Source organism: Dendropsophus ebraccatus, chromosome 12, assembly GCF_027789765.1.
Source record: "Dendropsophus ebraccatus isolate aDenEbr1 chromosome 12, aDenEbr1.pat, whole genome shotgun sequence".
Lineage (NCBI taxonomy): Eukaryota > Metazoa > Chordata > Amphibia > Anura > Hylidae > Dendropsophus > Dendropsophus ebraccatus.
In genome coordinates, this window is record NC_091465.1 from 5143046 (window position 1) to 5156917 (window position 13872).

Sequence of the window (13872 nt, forward strand, 5' to 3'; positions counted from 1 at the left end):
ACTACTGCTCACCCGCAAAAGACAATAATGTGGGTGGCTATAGGAGACTGTGTCCTGTGTAATAATAACCTGTCTGCCACATCTCTGTCTCTATCTTGGTATACAGCATATATAGAACATGGTTCAGGGAAGAAACCATGTCTGTGCTCACATGTCTGGACCCTATGTCTTCCCCATTCTGTGAGAGCAGCAATGGTAAGTGTAATACCATATCCATACTTGTGTCGTTTGGGGGCAGCCTTCCCCGCCGGTGGTGCTGGCTGGGTTTTGGTGGGGCTTTTTGGGTCTGGTCCTGTGACATTGGGGTTGCAGGGCCGTTCCATGGCCTCCCTTCCCTGCATGTGCACGCTTTGCGGGGTTGGCGGTCGCTGACCGACACGTTGTGGAGTTAGCGTAGGGACCCGTGTGGACCAGAGGACCTGCGCGGTGGTACACGGGGCAATATGGCTTGATCAATTCATATACAGACACTCTGGTGTTGATTTTTAATATAGGCCTAGCGGCATTAGTATCAGCCATAGATGGGATGTGCGGATAAAGGACGCGTTTCGGCGTAAAGCCTTTCTCAACAAGCCTTGTTGAGAAAGGCTTTACGCCGAAACGCGTCCTTTATCCGCCTGTCTGTACATGCACCAATAAATCACTTTGCAGAATTTGGCGAGTGTCGGGATTTTCCTTTTTGATGTCCGATTTCCTACCCTGGCACCACCTGAGATCGGAGTGCCGACCCCTTTCCAGTTTATAGATGGGATGTGCAGCCGTTCCACCCTCTCCAGTTCGTGATATATAGAACATGATTTAGCAGCGCCTCCTGCTGACAGCACTTGGCATGACACCTGTGGCTCTTCAGCTGTTGTAAAACCACAACTCCCAGCATGCCCTAACAGCTAAAGGTTTGTTAGTATCCTGAATTTACTAATACTGTTCAGAGGATCCTATCAGCAATAGAACCAAATGTCATCCGCATGTCTAATGCACATTAAAGGGGTAGGTCACCAAAAATCTTTTCCTTTCGAACCAATTGGTGGCAGAAAGTTATACAGGTTTGTAATTTACTTCTATTAAAAATGTCTAATACACTACTTCCTGTAGGACATACAGCAGCTGATAAGTACTGGCAGATTTTTTTTTTTTTTTTTTTTTTTTTTTATAGAAGTAAACTTTCTGACACCAGATTTAAAAGATTTTTTGGGGGGGTGAATAACCCCTTGTTCACCCAAACAACAAGAAAGGATTATAAAAACATTGTCGCTTTCTACCAGAAATAGCACCCTTCTGTCTTCAGTTTGTGTGTGGTTGGGCTGGTCCTACTGAAGTGAATGGGGTCAAGTTGTAATACCACACACAACCTGAGGATAGGGGTAGCACTGTTTTTGGAAAAAAAGCAGCAACGTTTTTCTAATCCTGGAGAACCTCTTACATCTGTCCAGGAAACCAGTTCAGCATATACACAGCGACACGGCATCTAAGGGGGACGCCATTACTAGCCAGCTACCTTTAGGCCCCTTCCTGATCCTACCCGTCAACGCCACCAAATAACAATGATGTCTCATGGATGCTCAGATGGTTTACATCTCCCTGTCCTTGTCAGGAACTGTCCAGAGCAGGAGAGGTTTTCTATGGGGGTTTGCTGTTGCTCCGGACAGTTCCTGACCTGGACAGAGGTGGCAGCAGAGAGCACTGTCTCAGACTGGAAAGAATACACCTGTGGAGACTGTTAAATAGAAATAAATTACAAATCTATGCAACTTTCTGACACCAGGGGATTCGGGGAAAAAAATTTAACTGGAGTATCCCTTTAATTATAATATTTTTCAGCTCGGATGGCCTGCTTCTTACAAAATCAGCTATAACAAGGTAACATTTTTGAATTACAGAATCAACACACACCAAATTATTTTCGCTCCTTTAAAAAAAGTTACAGTACAGAGAATACCATACATCATAGATACAATTTTTTTTTGTTTTTGTTTTTTAAACGAAAGCATTTTTTTTTTTAATTAAAACAATTTTTTTTTACCTCAATGCCATAACCCACACAAAACAGATTTCATTCAGTAATAGAAAATGGTAAAATGTATATCAAAAAGTCACGTACAGAGCGTGGACAGAGGAGGGACAGAAGCATGCATAATATATTTATTGTGTAAGGAGACCAGCGTAAGACTTTCCACCTACAACCAGCTGGATGCATCATTATTATTTAGAAAAGAAATGTTTATGTTTTTGCTGTATCAGAAGAACCCCAGCCTTCGAATCTGTATTCCTGAATTTTTTCCCCAATTTTTGTTTCCCTAATAAAAAGAAAAAAAAAAAGCTAAAAAGTTGTTTCCATTGAGCTTATTAAAACACGAGTTCTCTTCTTTGGTGCTGTGTGTGTTTCCAGTTCCGGGTATTAAAATACAAGAAAAGGTGAAAATTGTAAACCCTGAAACAAAGTTCTTGTCTTTGACCAAAAAGTCTTAAAATGACACAAAAAATTCAATCCCTAAGACGTAGATCCGATGGAATCTGAATGGAAGGTTATGTAACCGGATGAGGCGGAGGGTGAACTGAGAAAGCTGTTTGTACTCCCCTTATCTTCCACCTTGTTGGGTTGGTCCTGTCCAGTCCATGTATTGCTTAGCCCTGCCTGGCAACTGTTTGAGTCCCTGGAGCTATTTTTCAAGGTTACCTCATCCAGTTTGGGCGTTTCAGTCTTGTGAACATGTCTTTGAGGGTTGCGGCTTCTTCGGTGGCCTTCTGTATAGAACCTTTTCTGGTCATCGTGAGGTCTATGATGACTCGGTACGTTAAGAGTACAACTTTTACCATGGGGGGAGAATCTCCGCAATACCTGTGGCTCTCGTTCAAAGTCCGTCATGGTAAAATGGGCGAGTGTTGGATGCTGTAGGGCATCGGGGATGAGAGCGATAGAAGAAGACCTTAGGGGACCTTTCCTTGGACTCGGCAGAGGGGTGTCATCGATGAAGCTGACCACCTCTTCTCTGCTAAAGCACTTAAAGTCGTCCTTGTAGAGTTCTTCCAGGGTAAAGTGTTTGAGTGAAATGAGGCTCTCGGAGGCTTTTCGGCACTTTCGATAGGGCAGGCTGGCGTCCTCGTGGAACATTATTAGGCTACTGCGTCTTTCGCGTCTCGGCAGTGTGAAGAATGATATAGCAGCAATGTCTTCTGCGGATCCCCAGCCGTGAAGGAACGCCGGTATCTGACCCGTGGTGAAAATATCCGTTTCATCATGGGAATAGCGTCTCGTCGGAGGGACCTAGAGTGAATGCGGCAGGAGACGTTAACACAGGAGATCACCTCATCAGGACAGGTATACTTCTGATCAATGTAAAAGAAAAAACAAGCAGTCTTCATAAAACATCATGGCTTGGTGATAAACCGAGTGAATAATTTTGTATTTGTAGAATTGGATGAGTTAGTAACATAGTCCGTACTATAAGCCTGTAGATGTGTCTTGGGTTATCCATGCATTGGAATATTTGCAACAGATGGGAATGGAACATATAGCTGGACAGACCCCAGGGGGCATCCACAGCATTACAGAGTATTTCAGGACATGATAATAAGGGAAGAAGCCAAAGCCTAGCTAGTCATAGTAACAGCGCTCAATTCCTTCTGTCTAGAAAAAGACTATGGGAGTCTTTTTCTATGGGACTCAAGATATTTGAAAAGGGAAACTGCTTACTTTAGAATGAGGGAATCAACTTCTTATGGGGGCAGCCTGATCTTGCCTGACTTTTTTTTTTGGATTGAGATAAACGTGAAACATTTCTGAGCATGCTCTGTAAGGCTGGGAGGCTGAGCCCTGAGTTTCATCTATTTACTGTAATGCTGTACAGATCACTTTACAGCTGCCTTCTTCCTCTCATCAGAGACTGAACAGGAAGTCTCAGTTATATAACGCAGAGGGTACTGATAATGTGGGACCCTTCCAGAAAATGATCACTTTGCAAAACACCTGCCGGCCGCAGCCACGCTTCTTTTTGTTGCCCATTTTTTCGGACGTCCGTCTCTTTATGCCCTAATAACGTCCGTTATTTCAAAACAACATCCGTTACTTGTGGAATACCGGCCATTGATTTGAAATACCGGCCTTTATTTTGGCACAAAATGACGGCCGTCTAAAAAATGTTTGTCAAATGGCCAAAAAAAGACGTTGTGCGGTTATGGCCTAAGTGTTTTTTTTTTTTTTTATATAATCAATGACAAAATTATGACAATTTAGAAAAAAAAACAAAAACACATGGATCGACCAATGCAACATCGAACGATGACCGTGTCCCAGTATACTGAACATGTGAACGTTTGTCCAAAAGAAAAGTTCATTAAGAATCAAAAATTTTTAAGTGAAACATTAAATTTTTTGTTAATTTTTAGCTTTAGCTAGCCCCTATGCACACAGTTTTTTCCCTAAATGCTGGAATATCTGTGTGCATGTCTATGGTAACCAAAAATCCAAAAGTAATTTGGGAATTTTCACCATTGTATTTTACATCTTTTACTTTAGTTTATCATAGTAAATTGAATCTATGCGCTTAAGTTAACTAACACAAGCCAGATGTAAAATGATAAGACAAATGGCACATCAATGCATGCAGATCAAAATCAAAAAGTTGCACGTGTTGAATTAATAGCCCTGAAAAAAAATAAAAAAATTTCAAGTTAATGTTTCCACGACCAGCGAGAGTTTACAAGCCTCTGGAGAGACGGAGATGAGGCACACAAGAGAGATGGATGGGTATGGGTTTGGTTGCACTTGAAGCTACCCCTCTGCAATTTAAAAAAAAATATATTAAAATAAAGATCAAGGACAGGAATTAATAGGCCAATCAGAAATGTAGAAAGCAGAAGTTACTGAAGTTTGACAAACATGTCCAAAAAGAAAAACAAATTGCACGAGACACAAGGGCAGCAAAAGTGCAAACAAACAGTCCATAAAATGTCATTCCCTTGCTAAAACAAAGCAAAAAAAAAAAAAAAAAAAATTACAAAAAAATTATTTTGTAATAAAAACAGCAACATAATTTATAAAAATTACTAGAATTCTGAAAAAAATAAAAAAAATATTACGTGCAAATTGTTAAATCCCTCTGTGCTGCCATTCTTCATTTTGCCCAGCATAATAATCATGTATACTAAAAATAACAACAAGAACACAATAGTGAGACATTCAAGAGTACGAATTCCAGACCGAATGCAACATGAAAATTCAAGCAGAAAAAGTCAAGTAAAAAATATATATATATATATTCAAGTGAAAAGTCTCTTTGGGATAAAATGATAGAATCACGGCTAAGTCTTTGATTTTAATGTTTTCATTATGCATTCAAATCCTTAAAGGAACAATCTAGGGAAAACTAAGACACTGTGTTATGTCTAAAGCAGGTCCTGGGAGGTGGAGCATGGATGAGAAGTCAGGCACCACCCCTGCGGGTCCTGCTGTAGATGCAGCACAGGTTATCAGTTTTTCCTAGAGTTTTCCTCTAAATATTTTTTTGGGCAAGATTTAGGGCAAGTCACAAAGGTCCAAGTGAGATATTAGTTATTGATCCTGGGTGCTGCTAGCACGGCTACTTGTGATACTGCTAGGACCCCCCCTCCCCCCCCCCCCCCCCCCCCCCGCTTAAACTGTTTTATAATAATGAGCTGTTTGGCATGGATAAGAGTTAGTGGCTAACTATACATCATATAATATACGTCTTCTTAGGTTATATTTCTCTTCCTCACCTCAGACTGTTAATGTTTTAAGAGTCAAAGGGTCTAGCAGGTCTAGCATGATAGATAAATAGTGGGATATCTTTTAGTGGTATGGACGTTTCTGGGGGCCGTAATACCAGTTAGTTTTTTTTATCCTTTTGATTTTTCATTATATGATAAATGGGATTACAGTGTGGTTGCAGAACGTTATATGGTGATTCGGCGGACTCCTATACAGGCTTCGGGGAGATGGAAGGGCCAATAAGTTACGGTACTGTCAGTCCTTGGAAAGGACATGGAAAGAACTATGTGTCTGTCTGTGTCTTATACTACTTCGCAGATCACTGTTTACTAGCCTGATGTTACTTTACTAGTCAGAAGGTCTCCGTACCTGAAGATAGTGCATTTTATCTTCTTGAGTCTCCTTCACGGGATACATCTGCGGGATTCCCCTTTCCAAAGCCGAAAAGTCATACTTAGTAATACGTTCCATGGCCATGATATCACCACCATAATTGTAGTCATAAGGTCTTTCGTATATGAGATCAGAGTGTACTCCGCCATCAGGACTGTGATCTGTACAAGATACAAGAGACATAGGAGGGTTAACAAACAAAAGCGTTATCTGAGAGCACCACCCAAGACAACCAACCAAGAGCACTATCCAAGAGCACTGCCCAACAGCACCATCCAAGAGCACCGCCCAACAGCACCATCCAAGGGCACTAACTAGGAGCACCGCTACACAGCATCATCCAAGAACACCAAGTGCACCACTCAGGAGCACCATCCAAAAACGTCAACCAAGAGCACCGCCCAACAGAACCATCCAAGAGCACCAACCAGGAGCACCATCCAAGAACACTATTCAAGAACAACCAGGAGCACTGCCCAACAGCACCATCCAAGAACACCAACAAAGAGCATCACCCAAGAGCACCATCCAAGAACACCAACCAAGCGCAACACCCAGGAACTGCCCAACAGCACCATCCAAGAGCACTATTCAAGATCACCAACTAGGAGCACCGCCTATAAGCACCATCCAAGAACACCAATCAAGAGCACCACCCAAGAACACCAACCTAGAGCACCACCCAACAGCATCATCCAAGACTGTCAACCATCACCCATTAGCACCATCCCAGAGCAGCATCCATGTGCACTATCCGAGGGCACCACTGAAGAGGGCTACACATAAACACCATCCATATGTACTATCCAAGAGCACCACCCATGTGCACCATTCAAGAACATCACCCATGTACACGATCCAAGAGCACCATCTATGTGCACTATCCAAGAACACCACCCATGAGCATCATGCAAGAGCACCATGCATGTACACCACTAAAAGGGACACCCAAAAGCCCCACAGGGTGCACCACCCATCGGCACCACAAAAGAGTACCACAAATAAGCATTACCCAGGAGCACCACCTACAAGCACCATCAAAGTGCACCACCTATGAGCACAACTAGTAAGCTTTAGCTGAGAGCAAACCCACAAGCTACACCTATGAGCACCCTTGAAGATCACCACCAATAGGCATCACCACCATATCACACCGCCAATGACTTCCAAGCAAACATCCAAGTGGTGTACACTCTATAATAGATGACTTCATGGTCAATGCAGGGTTAAATGGATCTGCCAAGATGGAGATCACTGCGTGTCATGGAATGAAATGCACTGCCATACACTTCTCCTGGCTACCAAGAGTTTGTATTTTCTCCGTGTTTGCGTGGGTTTCCTCCCACACCAAAGCATACAGAGAGGTGAATTTAGATGCCATGCACTTCTCCTGGCTACCATGCACTTCTCCCGGCTACCATGCACTTCTCACAGCTACCATGCACTTCTTCCAGCTACCATGCACTTTTTAAACTCTGACTATAAGTTGTATGTTATACTTATTCTCCCCTCACCTTCATTTTCATCATCATTGGACATGATTGCGATACACTTGTCCCAGACGGCTTTGACATCTGCCCGATATCGGTCACAGGCCCACAGGAACATCGGCAGCAGAAGAGCCTGCACCACAGAACACCACAGGACGCCAAGGACCATCCAGTCATCTGACTTGTCAAACTTCAGGCTGGCAAAACTTACGACCTGTTTATTAAAGAAGACACGTCCATTAAACTAACAGAGAATAATCCAATACTCCGGGCTCATAGTGGATTATTGGATCTGCTGGACAACAGTACATCCACAGTATAACATTCTGATGCTCTCAATTAAAGTGAATTTCCAATTCATAATTTCATGTTTGTAGTTTTCCCAAGGCTATTAGGGCATGCTGGGAGTTGTAGTTTAACAACAGCTGGAAACCACAGGTTGGAGGACATTGCTCTAATCCTAATTAAAATTTATTTAGTCAGAATTGCTAAAGACCAAAAAAAATAAATAAAGTGCGGTAATGCCAAGCTCCACCAGAAGACGGCAGCGTTGGCTTTTAAGTTGCGCCAGATCTTCCGTTTTACCATCCCGTTCACAGGAGATCACTAATTCGCTTGTTATACACAGAAAATACAATCGAGGAACATTTCAGACATCGGTAAAAGACAACGAAAGAAGCGAGGATGTGACAAGCACTGGGGATGGGGCCGGGCCATTAAAGCGTCTCGCTGGAACCTTGTACCGTATTCATTTCAGGGGGAAACAGGTTCCTTCATGTTTTATTTAAAGACTCCTAGACTCCGCGTGAGAGCTCGCACTCCTGTTCTTCATTTTACAGTCACCTGAGCTGCTCGGAATGATGGACAATGAACTCCGGTGACTGCAGCCAAGAAGAGGAGCAACGCGGTGACACGGGGGGGAAAGATGGGAAAAAAAATCACAAGATACACAACAATAATATGGGGGAGTCTGGATATCTGCATGGAATAGCCCTCTAAATTGTAATACTTATCTGCTACTGCCTATGAACCTGATGAAGAGGGCCCTCAGAGCTCAAAACACGTCGCTCCTATATTCTTTTATATGTTTGTTGATGGGTAATTCAAATATCTGCAATACGTGAAGAACCAGTGCCGGCCACGAGCCCATCTCCCACCAACTTCTCCCAAGGAAAACATGTGGGAAAGCCAGAACACGGGATAGCTTCACAATATAATTCCCACCACAATCCAGGATGAAACACACAACAAAAAGAGGGAACTGTACAGGAAATCCAAGGACGCTCTCAGCTCTCGGCTGCATATAAGAGAACTACCTGCGAGAGATACGCAGCTAAAAAATACACACAGCACTAAGTGGAAGCAATATCCTACATATAGCATGCAGCACTGCCCCCTATAGACCAAGCCTTATGGAAGAAGTCAAAGCAACATTCATGACCCTATGGTGGGGTCAGCTTGTGGTCTCCCACCACGGGTGTTGCAATTGGTTACACCCTGTACTTTTAAGACTAAGTGGTAATGTAGTGGTACCCAAGTTTTGCCACAAGATGTCGCTGCTTTCAGTATGTATGCCTAGATATGGCACAGCTGTAGATCTGCACACCAACAAGAGTTCTTTCTTCTCTTCACCTATCATCTCTCTCTCACACACACTCCTCACCCACTCACAGCACACCTTACAGGGGCTGTAGGAAGGAAGTCACATGGGTAGAGGAAGTGTAGGGTCTTTTGTCTTTGGCCCTTGTAGAGGTAGTACGCTCCCTACAGTTTCTTCTCAAGTAACCTCACTCAACACTATGTAGTGTTAAGCTTCCACTAGAGAGGACAAGTCAGGGATCATCCTAAACCATGCCGTGGACAAGGAGAGACACAGTGCAGGACAGTATCCGCAAAGAAGCAAGGAACTGATCCGGATAGAGCAAAGTTGCTAGAAGCCTATGAACTCTGTCTCGCAGCGCGGGTGTAAGCAGGGAACCTCAGCATTCCCCTCATCCCAGGTAACAAGGTCTGGGGCTTGTGTCACCCTCTAGGACTGGTCACCCGACACTGGTAGAGCAATAGGTAGTGCAAAGATCAAAGAGTCAAAACACAGGCACAAATATTCTCTGTTCTCTGAAGTATTCTTCTATTACTACCTCTGAAGTTTCGGTAGATCACAGTACTACTTGGGTCTGAGCTCTCTCGACATCCTTCTCTTTGCTCTTCTGATCCTCTATTCTACTCCTCATCACGGCTGTATCACTCCTTCTGCTCTCAGTGCACAACTGGACTGTAAAGTACTAAGTAACTTATCAAGTGCCAAGTATTGTATCACGGCAAAGCTGTATTATCTACTGCCTACCTCAAGTATCTTCAGAGTAAGCAAGATTATGTTTATGCTATAGAGCAGTGATTTTCAACCAGTGTGCCAGGGCACACTAGTGTGCCGCGACACATGGTCGGGTGTGCCGCGGGGAAAGTTCCCTAAACTATGGTGCCCCTGTGAAACAGGAGAAAACAATGGGGGAGAGAAACTTGGGGATGGGGGAGAGAAGCAGGGGGGAGAAGTATGGTGGCGAGAAGCACAGGGGGGAGAAGAAAACAGGCCCAGGTTTCACACTGAGTGAGTATAAATACATTTAGAATCTATATTATTAACTATATGTATAATATGTACTGTTTTTAGTGCCATTTTGGTTGGTGGTGTGCCCCGGGATTTTTTAAGTATAAAAAGTGTGCCGTGGCTCAAAAAAGGTTAAAAATCACTGCTATAGAGACTCTGTGATTTCTTGTCCAGCACCGACACAGCACACACACCTTCCTTGGGTCATCTCCCCTTTCTGTCGGTGGCAGTGCCAATAGTCCGGGTGGGTCACTACTCCACTCCAGACCATCATGATAAGTACCCAAGAGACCCTGCAACAGCTCGGCAGGTCCCTGTCCACAGGGGAACAAGGTATAGCCGGCCCACTAAAATAAAAGCAGGTGTGCTACCATACCTGCGTGCCCAACCGCCACTGGCGTCACAACACTATACCATTGGGCAGTGCTATATCTCGGCCATCCACCATAGGACTGGCGTCACGCTTAACCATCTGGCAAGTGACCGGCCATACCTCCACACCGGGGGTGAACATCACAAGCTATAGTGATGGGTGTCAGCTATAGTGATGGGTGTACAGTAGGGTCAGCTATAGTGATGGGTGTACAGTAGGGTCAGCTATAGTGATGGGTGTACAGTAGGGTCAGCTATAGCGATGGGTGTGCAGTAGGGTCAGCTATAGCGATGGGTGTGCAGTAGGGTCAGCTATAGTGATGGATGTGCAGTAGGGTCAGCTATAGTGATGGGTGTGCAGTAGGGTCAGCTATAGTGATGGGTATGCAGTAGGGTCAGCTAAATTAGGCTAAAGGTCAGTATGGTACCTTGGAGGCAGCTTTGGATGTGACAGGAGCATTGCTACCCCCCCCCCCCCCCCCCCCCCCCAGTATAGCATTAGACCATTAACTCTGCTTCCTATAGCGTAACTTCTCATGCCGCTCTTATATTTTGCAGGTTACAGCGTCTGGCATGCGGCTGCTACAGCTTTTTATGAATATTACATTAATCTCCATTCAATATTTTATATCAAGCTGCGACTTCAAGTGACAAGAAAGCAAAAATAAATGTTATTATAGATAAATGTTACATCCTCATTCTGCCGCTTATCCCTCCTAGTACCTGCACAAATGGCAGCGCACCAGCTCAGCGGATACTACTATGGATTGTCACTGCGAAATAACCCAAACAATGACCCGTACAATACCCGCAGCACTAACCCTTACAATACCTGCAGCACTGACCCTTACACTACCCGCAGCAGTGACCCTTACAATACCCGCAGCACTGACCCTTACAATACCCGGAGCAATGACCCTTACAATACCCGGAGCACTGACCCTTACAATACCCGCAGCACTGACCCTTACAATAACCACAGCACTGACCCTTACACCTGCAGCAATGACCCTTACAATACCCGCAGCACTGACCCTTACACCTGCAGCAATGACCCTTACAATACCCGCAGCACTGACCCTTACAATACTCGCAGCACTGACCCTCACAATACCCGGAGCAATGACCCTTACTATACCCGCAGCACTGACCCTTACACTACCCACAGCAATGACCCTTACACCTGCAGCAATGAACCTTACAATACCCGCAGCACTGACCCTTACACTTGCAGCACTGACCCTTACAATACCCGCAGCACTGACCCTTACACCTGCAGCACTGACCCTTACAATACCCGCAGCACTGACCCTGACAATACCCGGAGCAATGACCCTTACAATACCCGCAGCACTGACCCTTACACCTGCAGCACTGACCCTTACACCTGCAGCAATGACCCTTACAATACCCGCAGCACTGACCCTTACAACACCTGCAGCAATGACCCTTACAATACCCGCAGCACTGACCCTTACAATACTCGCAGCACTGACCCTCACAATACCCGGAGCAATGACCCTTACAATACCCGCAGCACTGACCCTTACACTACCCACAGCAATGACCCTTACACCTGCAGCAATGACCCTTACAATACCCGCAGCACTGACCCTTACACCTGCAGCAATGACCCTTACAATACCCGCAGCACTGACCCTTACACCTGCAGCACTGACCCTTACAATACCCGCAGCACTGACCCTTACACCTGCAGCAATGACCCTTACAATACCCGCAGCACTGACCCTTACACCTGCAGCACTGACCCTTACAATACCCGCAGCACTGACCCTCACAATACCCGGAGCAATGACCCTTACACCTGCAGCACTGACCCTTACACCTGCAGCAATGACCCTTACAACACCTGCAGCACTGACCCTTACACCTGCAGCACTGACCCTTACACCTGCAGCACTGACCCTTACAATACCCGGAGCAATGACCCTTACAATACCTGCAGCACTGACCCTTACAACACCTGCAGCACTGACCCTTACAACACCTGCAGCACTGACCCTTACAATACCTGCAGCACTGACCCTTACAACACCTGCAGCACTGACCCTTACAATACCCGCAGCACTGACCCTTACAACACCTGCAGCACTGACCCTTACACTACTCGGAGCAATGACCCTTACAATACCCGGAGCACTGACCCTTACACCTGCAGCAATGACCCTTACAATACCCGCAGCACTGACCCTTACAATACCTGCAGCACTGACCCTTACAATACCCGGAGCAATGACCCTTACACCTGCAGCAATGACCCTTACAATACCCGCAGCACTGACCCTTACACCTGCAGCAATGACCCTTACAATACCCGCAACACTGACCCTTACAATACCCGCAGCACTGACCCTTACACTACATGCAGCAATGACCCTTACAATACCCGCAGCACTGACCCTTACAATACCCGCAGCACTGACCCTTACACCTGCAGCACTGACCCTTACAATACCCGGAGCAATGACCCTTACAACACCTGCAGCACTGACCTTTACAATACCCGCAGCACTGACCCTTACACTACATGCAGCAATGACCCTTACAATACCCGGAGCACTGACCCTTACACCTGCAGCACTGACCCTTACATCTGCAGCACTGACCCTTACAATACCCGGAGCACTGACCCTTACACTTGCAGCACTGACCCTTACAACACCTGCAGCACTGACCCTTACACTACCCGGAGCACTGACCCTTACAATACCCGCAGCATTGACCCTTACAATAACCACAGCACTGACCCTTACACCTGCAGTAATGACCCTTACAATACCCGCAGCACTGACCCTTACACCTGCAGCAATGACCCTTACAATACCCGCAGCACTGACCCTGACAATACCCGGAGCAATGACCCTTACAATACCCGCAGCACTGACCCTTACAATACCCGCAGCACTGACCCTTACAATACCTGCAGCACTGACCCTTACACCTGCAGCAATGACCCTTACAATACCCGCAGCACTGACCCTTACACCTGCAGCAATGACCCTTACAATACCCGCAACACTGACCCTTACAATACCCGCAGCACTGACCCTTACACTACATGCAGCAATGACCCTTACAATACCCGCAGCACTGACCCTTACAATACCCGCAGCACTGACCCTTACACCTGCAGCACTGACCCTTACAATACCCGGAGCAATGACCCTTACAACACCTGCAGCACTGACCTTTACAATACCCGCAGCACTGACCCTTACACTACATGCAGCAATGACCCTTACAATACCCGGAGCACTGACCCTTAC

At 45.5% G+C, this 13872-nt stretch overlaps 1 protein-coding gene across 1 annotated transcript in view; it reads right to left on the reverse strand.

Moving 5' to 3' along the window:
- Window positions 1-1825: 1825 nt before the first annotated feature.
- Window positions 1826-13872, reverse strand: part of GPR153 (G protein-coupled receptor 153) — a 74834-nt gene continuing 62787 nt past the window's right edge. Inside the window, exons 4-6 of the mRNA XM_069947189.1 lie at window positions 7633-7822; window positions 6095-6279; window positions 1826-3262 (exon numbers count right to left, since the gene is read on the reverse strand). Of these exons, the coding sequence (XP_069803290.1) occupies window positions 2489-3262; window positions 6095-6279; window positions 7633-7822 (1149 nt within the window). The 3' untranslated portion in view covers window positions 1826-2488. The remainder of the gene's footprint in view (window positions 3263-6094; window positions 6280-7632; window positions 7823-13872) is intronic.